This window comes from Mycteria americana, chromosome 1 (genome assembly GCF_035582795.1).
Source record: "Mycteria americana isolate JAX WOST 10 ecotype Jacksonville Zoo and Gardens chromosome 1, USCA_MyAme_1.0, whole genome shotgun sequence".
NCBI lineage: Eukaryota > Metazoa > Chordata > Aves > Ciconiiformes > Ciconiidae > Mycteria > Mycteria americana.
This window is the reverse complement of record NC_134365.1, coordinates 40667946-40686272: the sequence shown is the minus strand read 5'-3', so window position 1 is coordinate 40686272 and position 18327 is coordinate 40667946. Positions and strand designations below refer to the sequence as shown.

The following is an 18327-nucleotide window of genomic DNA, read 5'->3' as shown; positions in this document are numbered from 1 at the left end:
GATCCTTAAAATCCCCACTTTTGCTGCACTGGTTCTCTGAAGGTTTTTCCCTAGGTACTTCACTTTCCAGTTTAGTTCTGCTGTGTCACTGTTTGAGGTATAGCTTTCTACTATACAAAGAACATTTCCGATGGAAATTCTGCAGTCAGTCTGGAAGATGGTACTCTATAGTTGAATGCTCTGTCTGGCTGACTCAGGACTGTTCCTCTGTAAAAGGAAACAGAAATTCAGATGCTTAAAATAGGTAACTTCCTGTAGTGAGCGTGCTACGTGGGCTCCAAATACCTGGCTTAAACCTGTGACATTTTTAGCAGCTACAATTTCTGATTTCGTAGATTTAGCAAAACTTTAATGCATTTCCATGTGGGCTTCTACAGGAATTCCTACTGAGGAGCTGCCACTGTTACTATAGTTAACTCACTGCTGGCTTGTTTCATCCTTTGGCAGTTTCCCTGTGGGAGGTGAAGACACTTTCTCTATTGCAAAGAGAATAGAATCAGAGACTTGGGTCCAGTCAGCTGAGCTTTATTAAGAATTGCATTTCCCTTACTAGGTCTAGCTCACAGTAAATACGTAGATTATACTTTTCCCTTTTTTTTTCTTCTTGCCTTTTTTTTTTTATTACTCAGGTCCCCCTCAGCCACCTCCAGACATACGAGTGAACAAAAAAGAGGTGCTGATTACCAAATCCTCCATCAACTTTACTTTTAACTGCAGCTGGTTTAGTGATACTAATGGAGCTGTGAAGTACTTTACTGTGGTTGTGAGAGAGGCTGATGGTAAGTGTCATGATTTAATACCATTCTCTATAGCCTGTAGGAGTTACATAGGGAGGTACACCCCTATGACTACACAGCAAAGGAGCTTGTCTTTATCTAGTGGCTGAGTTTCATAGAGGTTTTGGATCTATACCTGCTCCCCAGCCTGGGACTTATGAACTCGGTCTCCTCCTCAGAGGGTCAGTAGCAACTGCAGAGCCAGAAGCAGTAGTTAGCTTCTGTACTCTAGGTTATGGTCTCATGTATGTTCAGGAAATTTCCACAGTAGGAGACTTATGTTGGATGCCATTGGCAGTGGACTGTGCACAGATCTCAAAAGGTAGTTTAAATGTTAGGTGGGAACACTGAGGTAACTCTTTTGGAGAACCTCAGTAAGCCATGCTGAGAAGGCAAAGGTAGCATCTCCCAGGTGGTGTTTGCTTACTGAAGAAAAAGACTTTGCGTGCAGCACTGTGAAACAGAACAGAAATTGCCCTTGTAGCATGCATGTAAACTTCCCTTTCTGCAGTTGACCTATATGTGACAGAACAGATGGATGTCTCAACAGTTAATACCTTGTTTTTAGAAGTGGCTTCATTTACTGGCATGCCAGGACATATTTTGTGACCCCTGAGAAAGTTTCTTAATCTCTCTGTCCATCAGCCCTTGGGGAAAAAAGCACAGATAATATTTCCACTGTCTACTCTGTCATGTTTGTGCAGACTATAAAGCTCTTTGAGAAAGGGACTACTCATTGCCATGGTTTTGCCTACCTGAGTCTTTTACACATTATCATGAGTTTCCATTCAGGGGACTCCTGTCATTTCCTATTGCAGCTTTTCTCTCTATAGAGAAGACTTGTCAGTGTGTGGATTTTTTTTTTTTACTCACTTTTTGAAATAGCTAGTGGTAGGATCCAGGATTCTAGATCACAGAGATTCCCACCAACAGCACAGGAAAAAATGTCATAGCTTGAATTCAACCTGTGCGTGCCTATTGCAGCATTGTATCTGGAAAAGTTGCGCTAAGGTCTTGTGAGAAAATCTGTCTGAAGTTCCCCAGAAAAATAATAGCAAGATTGGTACTAGAAACAAGGTACCCTAACCACTGTAGCTTTGTATTCACAAGATAGCCTGTGCAGCCTCCAAGGAATGCTAGGAAGTTGGATAAGAATATGTCTGTCAACAGCTTGGGCCTATAAACTGCATCACATTAATGGCTGTGGTATGTAAAACTTCTGTCTTTCTCTGCACATGATGTAGGTAGTGAAGGACCAAAGCCTGATGAACAGCACCCATTACCTTCCTACCTGGAGTACAAACACAACGACTCTATACGCATCTACCAGACAAATTATTTTGCCAGTAGATGTGCTGAAAACCCTGACAGTGATTATAAAAGCTTTGACATTAAGCTTGGAGGAGAAATGGAAAATCTGGGAGGAAGATGTGATCCGGATCAGCAAAAATTCTGCGATGGACCTCTAAAGCCTCGGACTGCTTATAGGTTAGATTTATGTTGGTAGTTGTGCCCTTTTGCATTATTAGGCATGGTGCTGTCTGGATGCCTGATACACTTGAGCTTCTGTAGATTAATAACTGGGTTGTATCATGTTCTTTGTGGTTCACTGTGAATTTATAAAAGCTTTATCCATGCCCCTGCTCCATAGGTATGAACCAGTCCTTCACTAGCATGGGAATGATACAATTAATTACACACAAAACTCAGTGCAGTGAATAGGCTTATTTATTTCCCTCCACTTGATGGGAAGTTCTCCTATAGGTGCTAAATCTTTCTTTGGAAAGAGTTAAGACCATCAGTTAAGTCAGAAGAGTACTTAACAGGAGAAGGCAAGGATGCTTCACTCGGTCTGTTTGGCACCACTACCCCACACCAGTTCTTTGGAACAAGCTAGAAAAAACTGGAGGTTATTCTAACCTGTGGCACCATCCCCAGGGTCCAGAGCTAGGCCCGGGTTAGCTGTAGGGTGTGGAAGAGGGTAACCGCCAAGACCAGGCTTAGCAGTTACACAGGCTGTGAGACCAAACTTGAGCTCCAGTGCAGCTCAGTCACACCCCTCCCGCAGGCAGACACTCTCCCAAGAGGTCTGCAGGCTGCTCACTGGACAGCCACGTGGACAGAAGGCACGTGCTAGGCAGTGCACATCGTGCCTCTCAGCTTCTTCATCATCATCAAGACAGTGCTACCCTACCACAGTCTGCTCTCATTAGGGCACATTTCCCAAAAATTCAGTCTGGGAAATACCCACGTTACCAGGAGAACCAAGAGGACTGAACATTTCTCCATTAGCACAGCCCCCTGGTCATGTGGAGGGAAAGTATCTCACCACTGAGAAGCATTTCTGAGTCCTCTCCCCACTGCAGCTTCTGCTAGGCATGGTCAGGTTGTGTGTGCCAGCAGCCAGAGCCCCATCCATTACCTCTGCCAGGGTACCCCAGAGCCCTCCAGCTGTACTAGCTGGGCTCTCCCAGCTGTAGTATTTAACTCAGGCACCTGCATTAAGAACTGTCTGTGGTCAGTGGAAAGGTTTTAGTTATCTCTAACGAGCAAATGAGTTCTTACTTTTCTGCTGTTGGTTCTGAATATCTGATGAGCTCTAACTATAACGGTACTGGTTTTTTAGGATCAGCGTACGGGCTTTTACCCAGCTCTTCAGTGAAGACCCGAAGGAACTCCCTAAACCGCTCTTTGCAGACACCTTCTTCTCTTTACCGATCACTACAGAGGCAGGTTAGTTTCAGGCTTGTTTTTCAATGACTGTAGCACATGATTATATATTGTGCCTCAGAACACTGGTATCTAGAAGTATTTGCAAGGAATGGAACAAAACCAAATTGTTGTGCATATCCTGAAGGCTGCTCTGAAATGAGGCTGGAGCCATGGCTTATCCATCCTTAGTTTGAAAATTCAGAGGACTGCTTGATGGAGCTGGTGACAGTAGAGGAAAGGGTGAATGCTCAGTGAAGCTATCACCAAGAAAACTTCAAAGTGCAAGAGAACAAACTCCCATATAAGGGGGCTGTGCTTTCTTTTACTGTGGTTGGGATTGAAAGATTTTGCATAGTGTTTGGAAAAAATAAGGACAGAAAATCAAGGCCAGGTTTTAGCTAAGTGTTTAAATGCCTTACGTTTCCTTGTATTTAAACATCTTCTTTAGCTGATAATAACATATCCCCTGGAAGTTACTGATTCTTTGATTCTTCGTATCTTTTCCTCAAGATACATAAATACACTGTTTTGTTTCTAGAGCCTCTGTTTGGAGTTATTGAAGGTGTGAGTGCTGGCTTGTTTCTGATTGTGATGTTAGTGGCTGTTACTGCTTTATTTGTCTGCAGACAAAAAGTTAGGTAAGTTGAGTCCCTTTATCAGTCTCTGTTATTGAAGTCAGGACAAATTATATTCATTTAAGCAATACAATATTTAAAGCGTAACTGCAAAATTGGAGGAATGCACTGAACTGTTCAACAGATAAAATCTATGTTCCCCAACATCTGTACACACTAAGTATAGAACTAATGACTTACATATTAAGAGATCTATATATTCTTCATTCAAATACCTACTGATGTTAGTCAGAATTATCTCATAGAGGATCCTCGTAACTTTTAGTTTTCAGTAGGAGTCTGAATATTTCTGAAAAACTGGTTTATCATTCAAACTGAATGTCTTTTGTCAAAAATGAAATGTTTCAAATCAACTTCATCTGCATTGTAGATGGGAAGCTCGTGAAACTATTCATTTAGACTTTATCATTTCAGTTCAAAAATCTTAACATGTGACATCACCTCAGCGTCCAAAAGATTAGTTCAAACTTTACTTCTCATTTTTCTGTCCATTATAGTTGTATATTTCACATTTTAGATGAATCTTAAATAGTGAATTTTAAATATGTTTTTAAAAAGTGAAATACTGTCTCAACTTTGAAAAAAGCTTTATCCATTTAAACCATTTTGCATGACTGAAAGAGATATGAAATTCCTTGTGGTTTCTGAAATTAAAAAAAATCAACATTTCCCTTACATGCGAAACTCTGAAAATCTGAAATTCATTCTTTTACTGACACAAGATTAGGTCTATTTTGTTTTGAGTTTGCTTTTCGGATGCCAGAATTTCACACTGGAAAAAAACTGTTTTCTGTTGTAGCTTTTAGGCAGAATGACTTTACCCTTTAGCAATGCTATTCTTAGACTGTATGAACAAATTCAGTGTATTCTTCTATATGCCATCCAAAAAAAAGAGGCACAAATCATTAACTATAGTAAATAAAGTCTGCTTTTGCATGTATAGACTTCTGCACTCCTAACCGTCTCAGTACATGGTGACGTATAGAGCATGAATAGAGTGCAGATTGATGTGTTTTCCACCTTGCACATCTCATTGCAATTTTTTAGTGTAGATAAACTTCAGATAGAGTGAGGTTTCTTGTTGTAAGTTATATAGCCAGCAGGACTGCAAGTACCAGTATGGTTTTCCCTTATCATACGTAAAGAGAAAGTGTTCTCTAAGGGATGTGTGTCGAAGGAGAAGATGGCAATGAAAGGAAGAAAGGCAACATTAACTGTGTGGAGTCAGTACCACTTCTGCAGCTTTCCTAAAGCCCACTGTGGTGCTGCCGCTTACTTCTGCTATGAACCTGGGTGTCTCCTAGAGGCCTGGTCTGCAGAGTCTGAAAATCTACCTACATGTTCTTCTCTGCATGTAGAGAATCAACCAATTTAGGGTCCATCTTAACATAGGACACCCTCCTTCATGATAGGAGTGATCAGAGTGATAGGAGCGATCAGAGTGATCTGTGAGTGTTTCAGAGCAAGAAAAAAGTCTTATTGCCTGTGCACGTGCATACATTCTGCATCACTGTTACCAAACTAAAATACAAGAAAACTCTGTGCCACAGCTGAGAGCAATGTCACATGATCAGAGCCACAAATCCAAACAGACTTTCTCAAATTCCTTTTTTCCAGCTTAATGATGTAAGTTATGTTATTAGTAGCTCTTATCAGTACCGGAACATAAAGGTAAAACAGAATACCTTCCTTTTTATTCCAGCAATGGCCACGAAAGACCTACAGCAAGGCTGAGCATTCGCAGGGACAGGCCACTGTCAGTCCATCTGAACTTGGGGCAAAAAGGGTAAAGTCAGAAGTTTTGTTTCTAAGAGCATTATTTTAACATGGCATCATGGATGAACAGTCACATCTGGTCACTCACTGATGAAGTGTTTCTTTTTCTTTTTGAAATCATTTCTAGGAACCGGAAAACTTCCAGGTAAAAAGAAAAAATTAATACCTAAAAAAGCTTCTTGATAACCAACTGGATAAATTATGACTGTGATTCATCCTGTGATTTTCTTCCTCCTGTTGAATATTTTAGTCCGATCAAAGTCAGTCATTTTGAAGCACACTTCACCAAACTTCAAGCAGACTCCAACTACCTCCTGTCCAAGGAGTATGAGGTGGGATCCTAATCTAGGCAAAGGACTTGCTTTATGAAGGGACGGGCTGGCTGAATTGATGGGTTAATGCATTAGAAAGGCCTGCATTTGTTTGTCTTATTCACACAATTCCAAATAAGTTTGAGAGTCTCACCTGAACTCCACTTGCCCTAATGCAGAAACCAGCTCTCATTTGGCATAGCATCTTCTGGTTGGCAGCTTCTGCCTGATACCTATCTGGCTGAGGTCAGGAGCATTCATTTGTGTGGCACATCTGTGTGATAAAGCATGGAAAGCACCTGCCAGCCATGTGCTTGCTTTAAACTAGTATGATTAGCTATTTAATTTCAGTTTGTTCTTTTAAAAAAACGCCCATTCTCTGTCCATGGCCTTTGAGAGCTGATAAGCACTGTGTCCCCCTGTGTTGTCATGTCCTTTAATTATTTTCACCTCACATTTTATTCCTACTTTTTTTTTGCAGGACTTGAAAGATGTGGGTCGAAACCAGACATGTGACATAGCACTTCTGCCAGAGAACAGAGGGAAAAATCGATACAATAATATATTGCCCTGTAAGTTTTAGGTTTGGTTGTGTAATATTACATCACAACAGCTATTTTTCACTTTTTTCAGCAAGCCTAGTGGAAAAGAGAGTGCAGCCAATCCCTTCCCTTCTTCCTGTCAGAGATGAAATACCTCTGCCAGCTCAGGTTCTGGTGCTTGGAGGCAGATGATGTATGGCCCTGAATGTTTTCACACAGACCAGTAATTTCATTTCACACTAGAAATGTAACGACTAGCATTCAGTCTGGAGAGAAAAACCTCCAGCTATTATGGGCATTCAGTCACTGCTGATAACAAGGATAGTAGAAATAACAGTAGGGTTGTTTACTTATAGGGTGTCAGCCAGTCAGTGCTTTTTGACAACCTTGCCAAATCTTTCTTCTGTGGAGGACACAGCAAACCTACTATACAATGTAGAGCTAGTGCGGTTCTGCGTGGTAAGACACACATGTGAGGTTAGGCCCTGTCCTTCTGCGGCAAGACCTGTCATTGAGAGTTTCCCCCTTTAATCTCCTATCTGCCAATTTTGGAGGTAACACATGCTGTTCATCGAGGAGGAACACCACATGACTCGCTGCTCCACATGCTGCCCTGCTGCTGGATGTGGTATGTGCTTGAAGCACAGCCTCACTGCATCTCCTGTGTTCTGCCTGCCGTGCCGGGCTGGGGAGCATGTCCACAATGTACAAGAAACAATGCCTGACTGAGATCCAACATGGCATTATCTCACAAATCGGTGACCTGGTAGTTTAGGCACTCTGTGCGTCTCTGTAGTCTGGAGATGCCACTGGTCCCAGGGAAGACAGCTGGCCTGCTCACACACGTTAGCTCGGGAGCTGTGCAGACCACTGAAGCACTACCACTCTTTCAATGGCAGCGCTGGGCACTGCTCTCCAGTACAGCACACTGCTGTCAGGATCAAAGGAGGATGCTGTTGTGGCTTTTCTTGCCATAACAAATCCTATGCAACTCGGCAGAGGAATGTTTGGATATTCACTGCTTCCTTCTCACCCATCAATCTTTGGAACACTCCACAGCACTCGTTGATGAAAAAGGCAGTACAAATATAAACAGTTATTCCTATAAATTAGCCTTCCATATAAAATCCTTGTAATGATGCTGCCAGTCCTTTCACAAATGTATTTCTGTAAATGGGAGAGGGACTGAAAGTCAAGACCTAGCCATAAGCCTCTTGCAATCAATTTCTTCCTAGATGATACATCAAGAGTGAAGCTTTCCAATGTGGACGATGACCCTTGCTCAGACTACATTAATGCAAGCTACATACCAGTAAGTGACTCAAGGATGGTATTTTACAGAGTCCTCCTTCCAGTGGTAATTTGTCCTTCAACTGAAACTGAATATAAAGTCGGATGCTTAAGGCTCCCCTCCCCCTTCATTTATTCACTTGAGCTAAAAGTCTGAGAATTCATTTTGTGGGTGTGCTGAAAGGCTGTGCCTGACTGCCATTAAGTTAACTGTGAGTGATTTAGCCAGCACTTAAGGACACTTTCTTGGATTGCTATAGTTATGTAAGATAGCAAGTCTAATTGGCCAAGGACACATTTTTAAAGGTCACTGATTTTATACAGTGTCCACAACAACTGTAGCTATCACTGCAGGTGGCATCCTCATTGTGGAGCTGTAGCTCATCCTGACAGTGTTGACACCTTGCAGGATGGTGAAACTGGCTGAGATTACAATAATGCCCTTTGCCAGAGAGTTGTGATTGATAGTAGTGGCTTTAGCAATCCAGATTTCAAGCCAGAACTCAGCTAATTTATTAAAAACAGTAAATAAAACAAAACCCCCTAGTAGTTCCAAAATTGCTTGGGATGGTGCTGAACACAATAGAACAGTAAAAAGCTTTGACTGCCACAAAAGGAACAATATTTAGATACACTGCCGCAGTCTCTTCCTTCTCTCTGCTCCAGCCAGTCTTCTGCTTCCAGGTCCAAGGCAACAATTTAGCTCTCAAAACTATTGTCCCAGCAAGGGCATTGTTGCTGCAGAGCCCTGGCTGTGACTCCACATCTTGTACAGTTGCTATAAGATCTTTTTTTTCTGCCTTTATGGAAACTAATGGCGTTCTCTTTACTTGCAGGGCAATAATTTCCGCAGGGAATACATAGCAACTCAGGGCCCTTTGCCTGGTACCAAAGATGAGTTCTGGAAGATGGCATGGGAACAAAATGTTCACAATATTGTCATGGTAACCCAGTGTGTTGAGAAGGGCCGGGTGAGCAGTGACTCTTCTTTATTATTAATGACTGTTTTAACATCTGTTAAAAGTTTATGTTTATTATTTGCATCACACTAATGCCAAAGGCCCCAGTCAAGGAGATACACAGTAAGAGATAAGAGGTATAATCTAAAGACTGGAAACAGATTAGGGCTGTGAGGTGAGGATGCAGTCACCATCCCAAGATCATGCAGCATGTCAAGGCTAGAGTTAGGAACAGAGCTCGGTGTTTCTGGTCTCTAATCCAGCACTTTGCTCACTAGTACTAATATAATCCCCTTAAGCGTGCAGAAGGATAACTGCCAGCAAAAAATGCCTGTTTATCACATCAACTCCAATCAACTACTACTTTAAATATAAGCTCTAGAGAGCAAATGTTGTTCATTAAATACATGGAATTCTCTCTGATGCATAAGCCCTGATGTAGTAAGCAAAGAGACTACTCACGTGCTTAACAGTCTTACTGAATGCAAGCGTAGGTAGGTTATTTAGGTGTCTCAGCAATCCACCTCCCCAGGTATGACCACATCCTGCACCCTTTGTCAGACAGGGACTAGATCTGTACAACTTGTAGTGATCATCTGTTGGCACATATGGGGATATTTCCATTCAGTTTACCGCTTTTTCTTGAGGAGATGGCAAAAGCAAATGCAGGACAGGCAGCCACCTGTCTCCTCCTGCCCCTCACTGGCTCTGAGTGGGACCCCACTGTCATGTCTCAGCAAGAGGTGGGGAAGCGGGCACTGGAGGCCTAGCTGTCATCCAAGCAGAGCTCTGAGTTGGCACAGAAAATGTTGTGGCATCCAGAAGAGGGCACCAGTGAAGTGCTTCCCATTCTCCCCATCACAAACATCTATGATGAGAACTTCTACTTCCCAGCCCCGTCCTAGCCCCTTCCCATCCAGGCCCTGTTTGGTGAGCTGACATGGCAGGGGGTGGCATCTCTCTCTGAATTAGGCTGCTGCCATTCTTCCTTCATCCTCAGGCACCGGAGGTCTGAAGTCTGCTTCTGTCAGTGCTGGATGAAGGCATTGTTGACAGCTGTTACTGAGACTAAATCTATCTTTTTCTGTGTCCCTGCAGGTGAAGTGTGATCACTACTGGCCCCTTGACCAGGATTCCTTGTACTATGGAGACCTGATCGTTGAGATGCTGTCTGAATCAGTGCTCCCAGAATGGACAATACGAGAGTTTAAAATCTGCAGTGTACGTTTGCATTCATATTTTTTTAATGAATTGGCTTAAAAACACCTGCAAGGCTAAATTAGGAAATTAGGAAGGTCTATTCTGCTGTAGCACAGTTGCATCATGCCCAGCTCATCTCTGATGGCAGCTGTAGCATTTGCTCTGAAGGTGCATGTTTTGTATGTCCCCTCCTCTCTCCTCTGTTCTGATGACCCACACTTTTGTATCACAACAGGAAGAGCAGCTTGACTCAACGAGGCTCATTCGTCACTTCCACTACACTGTCTGGCCAGATCATGGTGTGCCAGAGACCACCCAATCCCTGATCCAGTTTGTCAGAACTGTAAGGGATTATATCAACAGGACCCCAGACACAGGACCAGCTATCGTGCACTGCAGGTATGTGCAGCAGCAAAAGGTCAGTGGCACAGAGCCTTTGTATGTACCCTTGGGAAGATCCCAAATATTCATCCCTGTTAGGCCATGGGCAGCCACAGAACCTGAGAGATAGCTGATGGGCTTAAGTCTCCACATACATCAGAGCAGCACCCGAAGGTACATGCAGTCACTCACAACCTCACCCTGGAGATGCCCCAAAAATGATTTGCGGGGAACCACTGTGTCTCTGTGGGCCCACTGGAGAGCACTAAAGATGTGAGCAGCTGCCACTGCTCATAAGCTTTTGCATTCTTAAATTGCCTGTGTGCTGCTGTTGCGGCCCAACATCTGCGTCACAAAGGGGTGTTCTGAAAAGGTACGATATACCCAGGAGTGAATCTGGCTACGTATGGATGTTGAGACTAGCTGGCAGATCCATCCTTTCCCCCATTCTGACTGAGACTCCATCTCCTTACTGCCTTCTCATGCTCTTCTGCTGTTGTGCCATCTCTGGCAGCCACAGGGCTGCAGTTTTTCCTCTGCTCTGTGGTCCACCCCTACACACGTATACAAAAAAGGAAAACCGGACTGCCTGATCTGTGATCCACTGGCGAGCTGCAGCAGAATATGGGGTTACACAGTGAGAAAGAGAGTGCAGTGTGGTCCTGTGTGTACCTTCTGATAAAGCCATATGCTCACTGGTACTACCTGAATGTAGTATCTGACCCCTCCACCCCTTATATGGGCTGAGGCATGTATCTTATATGACTCCGCCTGTGTCTGCCTGTACATCATGTGCCGCAACATGTCAGATGTCTACTGTATCACTGGCAGGTCAGCTTTCCTCTTCCCTGCCTCCTGTCTCTAAACCCCACCTCCCAGCATTTCAGCTACTGGGGACTCTGAGATACTTTGCCTTGCTCTGCCCTTCCATAAGGCACAAGCCAACTTACCTTTTAGAATTAAGCCTACTGGTTTATCCCTGGAGAGAAGAGGTTTAAAAGTTACAGTCAGGTGCAGTCTCAGTGTATCTCAATGACTGAGTTAATCCAAAGCAGAAAGCAGTACGGGCAGTAGCAGAGATACCTCTACCATTGCTATCCTTTCCTCCTTCCTAAACAAATTCCACTATAAAGTGTTGGAAGTCCTAGAGATGCCATTTGAACAATGAGCTTCTCACCCTGGAGATACGAACTTTACAAAAGTATCACATTAACATAGTGAATGCTTTGATCCATCTCCTTTTAAATCTTTTGGGTTGTTTTCTTTTCCAGTGCTGGTGTTGGCAGGACTGGCACATTCATTGCACTGGACCGAATTCTGCAGCAGCTGGATTCAAAGGACACTGTCGATATTTATGCAGCAGTACATGATCTAAGGCTTCACCGGGTTCACATGGTTCAGACAGAGGTAAGTTTTGGATAGCCTACAACAGCAACACCAGCTGCAGTATATAATAATCAGTCTCTCATCTTAAAGGCTTTCAAAGCACTTCACAGTTACTCCACTGTGAAATACTAGTTATATATATTTTAGCTCTGTGAGAATTTCTAGTTCAGGATTGTTTCCATTGGCTCTCATATGGTCCAAACCATAACAAGTGGTAGCTATGCTTCCTGTAGATTTCTCCTATTGGCACTGGCCCATAATCACCCCAGCAGTGTTAGGCAGCAGACACTTAACAGCACATTGTTGTGTTAGTGCAGTGTCCAGTAAATGAGCTTTGAGCAGAGATAGGTCCTTCAGGGGTGGGTTTGGAAGACAAGCCTAAACCAGACAGATAGGTCAACATAATAGGGAAAAGGAATGGAGGGCAGAGAAAATTAGATGTACATAATTTTAAAACTCTAAGCACTGTGACCTTGTGGCTTTGCAGTTCATTTTTATTGAGCTGCTCTGTCATTTTCATTAATGGTATTGGAAAGTTGATCAGCATTCTCCTAACATACTATGCAAAAGCAAGTACATTTATTCTTGAAGTGCAGCAAAAGTACGTGTTTGGGATTTCTTTCTGTGCTTTTAAAATTGCAAGAAAATAACTTTACACTAATAGCAGCTAAACACTTAGGAGCTGATTTAATAAAGGCAAGTTGTGGAGGTAGTCTTTACATTTTCCCTGTGAACTGTTAATAGAGGAATCAGAACAAGTTTGATGGGTCTGCCTGTAGCTTGATACTAATGGAGCTCTTTGTTGCAATTTGGAAACGAAAATATCAGTGACAGCACTTCCTGATAGATGTAAAAGTCGCACATGGGTATAAAGAGAGGCTCAACTGGGAATGCAAAAGAGAGATTTCCTGGAACTATCTTAATCACAGAAGACCTCTTGCAGGGGAGGCAGATTCTCAGTTTGGTCTGGGCATCCTCAGAGACAGATCCATCTCACCTTCTACATTCCCATCAGCTGTAGTCAGCAAAGGCAGACAGGCGTCTCAGGAGGGTGGCTTTTTTCCTTAGCTGGATAAAAGAGGCAACTACCTCAAGAACCTAAATTTGACACCAGGCTTATAAACAACTAAAGTTGTGTGATACAGAGACCACCTTTGGCATGAGCTTGACATGACATCTAAGTCAAAAGGCAGCCAGACCCAAGCAAAATATCTACAGCAATAGTGAGAAGCACCTCACTATGCCACTACTGGCACTACATGCACTTCTGCCCCAAACCAGCAGTGGCTCAAGTCTTACCCAGATCCTTGTTGTAATCAGTTCTGTCCCTGGAAGAATTCACAAGCAGCATCCCAGAGACAGGTTGACAGAAAGCTTTTGCAGCTCACACGTACTCACCCCGCTTGAGCTGTAACATGCTTGTTGACTGACCATGTAGCTGTGTCAGTGCACAGCCACTGAGATGCTGTATTCTCAGCAAGTCTTATTAATCTGAACTGTCAGTTGCATCTGTATATGGTGTCTGATTTGGAACTGCCTTTCACCAAGGTAGCTTGGAGCACAAGCAATACAATCTCTCATCCTCCTGCAAGAAAATGAAGTAAATTTATCCTGGAATTTTATGATGATTAAAAGTTTGCCATGAGCAGTGAATTATGAAGTAATTCTTACACATCTCTTAAGAAGAAGTAAAGGAGATGGGGAGAGGGGGAAGAAAAGATCTGCCCCACAAACTCCATTTCATGTGTGTGAATACCCTAGTTCCCGGTGTTATCGTTCATGTCTTGGCTTCCACAATCTGTTTTGGGGTTGAGATAAAATCTAGGTCCCCATCTGTTGATGTGGTGGAAGCCAAATCCCACTGGGGAGCATAGGCCAGCAGATAGGACTGTTTGCAATGAGATGCTCCAGCTAAAGGTCACAGCACTATCCTGCTTGACATTATGCAGTCACAGTAAAACAGCAGGAACAAAACACTGCCCCTGCTTCAGACTTGGCTGAAAGCTGCTTAAGACAAGAGACTGCAGCTGGAGAGATGCAGGGGAGTAACAGAAAACTCTGTCCATCAGCAAAAAAGGCAGTGGGCTCAGCACAGCAGCTGTAACACAGGCAAAGAAGCTGTCCACCATTTCAGTCTCTGCCAAAGGAAGTCTCCATGCCCTGGCCAATTTTCCACCGAATTGGTGGGTGGGGTGCAGGATTCGGCTCCACAGAGGCAGCAGCCGTATGTGCATAACAGCAGGCATCCTCACTTTCCCAGAGCCAGAGCACTGAGAAAAATGCACAGAGCAATAGCTCCTGTGAAAAACAAGTAGAAGATGTGGGGGGAGAAAATGCATATGCTTATTGGAGAAATTATGTCTTTGAGGTAATATTAAAAAGGTACATCTCGATATATAAAGATGCTCCACCTAATTTTGGGGTACCATGCTACGCTAATCAAAACACAATAATGGCCCACATCATAAACCACAAAGAGTAGCAAAGCATGGGGATACTACTATCAAGGTAGTTTGATAAATAGTCAATAACATGCTGACCCTCCCTGCTTTGGTTGTGAGTGTCATCTTAGCTCCCTTGTATGAAAGGCGCTCTTCAGAAAAGACAGTCTGTCATTCGCCGCATAGTCAGAAGCAATCTTATAACTTACATTGGATCAAAAAAATACTGCTTTTGCCAGAACATTCGGGTTCATCAAAGTTCTATGAAATATTTATATATTGTGATAAAATTCTGTGGAAAATATTTCTTTTCAGAACAAAAAATCAGGAAATTGTTTGTCTCTTCTGTGTGCTTCCCTGTACATATTAGTTCTGTTACACATACTTTATACCAAAGCATTCAGAAGTAGTAGCTATCCAACACAGCATCATGTCAAATTATGCCTTACAGTTGATAGAGCTTTCACTCATGACATTATCTGTCAAAACATATTATGTTTATTTATGTTTTACTGGTAGCATTTCTAAAAACAGGTGATCACAAAAGTTTACTATATTACTAGTGTGAAAAGGAGATTAATTCTAGAAGTATATTTTCACTTTTAACACCACCTTTGACTCTGTATGACAGTTAGCCTGTAATGATTTTTCACAATACAGAAAATTAAATTACAAAATTTCCCAGAGTGACTTAAAAAAAAATTCTTTTGCAGTGTCAATATGTGTATCTACATCAATGTGTGAGAGATGTGTTAAGAGCCAGAAAACTTCGCAGTGAACAAGAAAATCCCTTGTTTCCAATATATGAAAATGTGAATCCAGAGTATCACAGAGGTAAGTGCAAATTTATCAAATTGTAAAGTGTTTCAAATGTAATAGCTCATTGACTATGTAATTGAGGGGGCAAACTGTGCTATCCCTTGCCATCAATATTTGTTCTCTTCCTGGACCTTCATTTCTCCTCTGCTCTGCTCTTGTCACTCTTGCAATTGCATTTTAATTTCTTCCATTAGTAGTCATTATAACATCTCTTCCTGCTCCTACCTTACCTTCATGCTCTCCCTGTCTCACACTTCATGATTCCTTTGCTGTTGGGGGAACTGAACCTCTTCCCTATCATGATATTGGCTTCCTCCTTTACCTCACCAGTGTTTACATCATCTGCTTTTGAGCACACTGAGGCCACTGGCTGGGCTCACTGGTCTCTTCTGTCATTGATGGTTTTCAATTTCAGTCCTGAATCACCCTCATTTTCTGTTGACTGTGTGGGCTGCCTTAGGAGACTTCCCATCTGCCTAGACTAGCTAATGTAGATGTCCAAGGCTGTGCTCTTTCCTCCTCCCCCAACTCTCCATCCTTATAGGCTCTTTTCCCTAGCCTGTGTCCAGTCCCCTGGGGATAAGAATTGGAGGAGTAGCAACCCTGACACTAGCACTGCCCTTCACCTCTGGTTCTCATGGCTGGAAGATCAGTCTGGAGAAGCTGTAAGGAGAGGTGGCCTGTGTGTCCTGGTCAAGCTAATTCCTAAGGGCTGTGGAAGTTTTCAGAGTCAGACAGCAGGATCTCAGTAGCTCCTCAAATTGGGACATTGGGAATTGAGATTATATGATGAGAGATCAAAATAATTTCCTTGATCTAGCCCGTAGAAATCAGAGTTGTCATCAGCAGGTGAAGCAGGATTGGAGGAGGCCAAAGGCTGAAATAACTGGGGTTCCGCACGTTGAGAGTGCTAGCAAAGGCAGAGGGGGGATCTGCTCTTTAGCTGTCTCATCAGTCAGCAGCCAGCGCTGCTGGCACACAACCCCCTTTCAGAGCACTGTAGTCAGCTGGCAGAGCTGAACGTGAAGCCACCTGGGTTGTTCTATTTTTTCTAATCTCAGTTTTCCTTGCTTTCAGATGCTGTTTATTCAAGGCACTAAGAATGTTACAGACAACTGCTTTTGTGACCACATTTGTTAACTAGGGGTTTTGTTTGGGTTTTTTTATGTATGTATTTCATGCACTAGAAAGGTGCCAGACCTTTCTGTTGAGACTGTGTATAATTTATTGGTCTGGTGACTTTTTTAAAAGATATATAATTTAACTGTAATAGATATTAATGTATATAATTGTATTTTGGCATTATGTAAATATGTATTTTTTCTATATTGTTTATATTAATATTAAGCTTCAGATAATACTATTTTTTTCTTATCACAGTTTTTATGAACTGTTCTACATAACTATTTTAAATTGTATGGCTAACAGGACTGCTGCGTTTGGGGCAGGTTATGTATTGGCATGTAACACACAGGAAAAATCCTATAAGGAGAACCTCATTTTTTTAAAGTAGTTCAGTGTTTGTGAGATGAAATAAGCTACTATTAAGCAAGGGAACAGTAGTCCTGTATAGGAATTACAATGCTACTTTACACTTTAAACTTACTGCTTGTGATCTGATGAACATGGGTATAACCCATAACACAATGACATACCTTTTACAGAACTCATTAACAGCCAAGCAAAACAGGGTCCACCTCACTAGAAGCAACTGTTTCAGTCCAATGTGACGTAGTAGAAAAATATCAAACAACACACGCTGCCGTGAAGTCTAGCAGACCTTTCCCACACAAACATGCTTTGAGGGGAAACAGGTCACATTCTGATTTCTTTACACTGGTTTAAGCGAGCAGAATCAGACCACAGCCTGTGTCTGTGCATTTTCACTCGCCTACAATTATAATAAGAAAGGTGTTCAAGGAAACGCCTCAGACATTCACGTTAACAGACCTGTGAGGATGTGAAGTCTGGCAACTTCCATAGCTCATTAAAAACAATGCTGTACCATGACAGTTAAAAAAATAGATCATAAATGCATTGAAATAAAGACATATAAAGGTGTATATCCCACAGTTTACACAACTGGCTTTGGCCTTAAGCTGCTTGCAGCATAGCTGCCTTGGCCTAAGTGGTGGTCTCCTTCAAATTCCACTTGCTTTCACAGAGGGAAAGCATGGTCCCAGCATATCCGCATAGAAAGACTCCTCCACTTAGATGTTGCCTGATGTCACCACCACAAGGGCAGCTGGAATAGAAAAGGGCTCATCAGTAAACCAGGGGATGTAGGCTGGCAGGGCTGTGCTAATCATCGAATGACTCAAAGCATTTAGTGATTAGCAAGAAGTACAATCGAAAAGCACTCACCAGGTATCCTGCCCAGCCAAGAGGATTAGGCACATCCTCTCTCCTCTTCTTATTCAAGGGACTGATTTGAACACTGTTCAGCTATTCTTTGTCTTTATAAAATGCTCTTCAGACAAATAGAGAAGAGGCAGCACACAGGTCTTCTGCATCACAAAAAGAAGGAAGAGCTTGATAGTTCTCCTTTTATATATCTATCTATACTTTACCTAGAGAAAACTTAGCCTGCTGCTGAAGACAAGTGCCTAAATTCCACTTTTATTTTGGAGAGAAATAAATATTTCTGAAGGCCTCCAGAGAACCAGCCAATACACCTAAGTGCCTAAGTGAGGAACGGCTGTGGCCCTGGGCCAAGACTACTGTGATTTCACCATGACTTAGTGGAGCCACACTCTCCTTGCAGTAGGAACACCTGCCTGACAATGGCTGAAGAAATCTGCAAGGCAGCTCTGACATAGTTTTCTTAAATCATTCCAAAGCAGAACCAGCAGGACTGTGCACATCCCTGTCACTCTGGTTTTCCTAGAGAGAAGGAAACAGCCTGATAGTCCCTCTTCCTTCCTGCTCCGTCTGGAGTCTCATCCTTTCTTGACCCAGTATCCTTGCGTGCCTCAGAAGCCACCCTTCATACCAGGTTTCACAGCTGTTCAGAAGATGTAAGCTTGGTTAACCTTTTAGGTGTCTCTGTATGAAAATACTGCTCATTCCTCTTGTACATCCTCTTTGGCCCCAGACAAA

The 18327-nt window shown here is 42.7% G+C and overlaps 1 protein-coding gene across 1 annotated transcript in view; it reads left to right on the top strand.

The window, feature by feature from the left end:
• The window catches only part of PTPRB (protein tyrosine phosphatase receptor type B), a 46688-nt gene extending 29452 nt beyond the window's left edge, over positions 1–17236 (top strand). The window contains exons 18-32 of the mRNA XM_075495584.1: positions 630–779; positions 2021–2264; positions 3403–3509; positions 4027–4126; positions 5826–5909; positions 6027–6044; positions 6150–6231; positions 6692–6782; positions 7988–8064; positions 8879–9013; positions 10100–10222; positions 10437–10600; positions 11854–11989; positions 15123–15243; positions 16306–17236. Coding sequence (XP_075351699.1) covers positions 630–779; positions 2021–2264; positions 3403–3509; positions 4027–4126; positions 5826–5909; positions 6027–6044; positions 6150–6231; positions 6692–6782; positions 7988–8064; positions 8879–9013; positions 10100–10222; positions 10437–10600; positions 11854–11989; positions 15123–15243; positions 16306–16328 — 1655 coding nt within the window. The 3' untranslated portion in view covers positions 16329–17236. The remainder of the gene's footprint in view (positions 1–629; positions 780–2020; positions 2265–3402; positions 3510–4026; positions 4127–5825; positions 5910–6026; positions 6045–6149; positions 6232–6691; positions 6783–7987; positions 8065–8878; positions 9014–10099; positions 10223–10436; positions 10601–11853; positions 11990–15122; positions 15244–16305) is intronic.
• The last annotated feature ends 1091 nt before the right edge of the window (positions 17237–18327 follow it).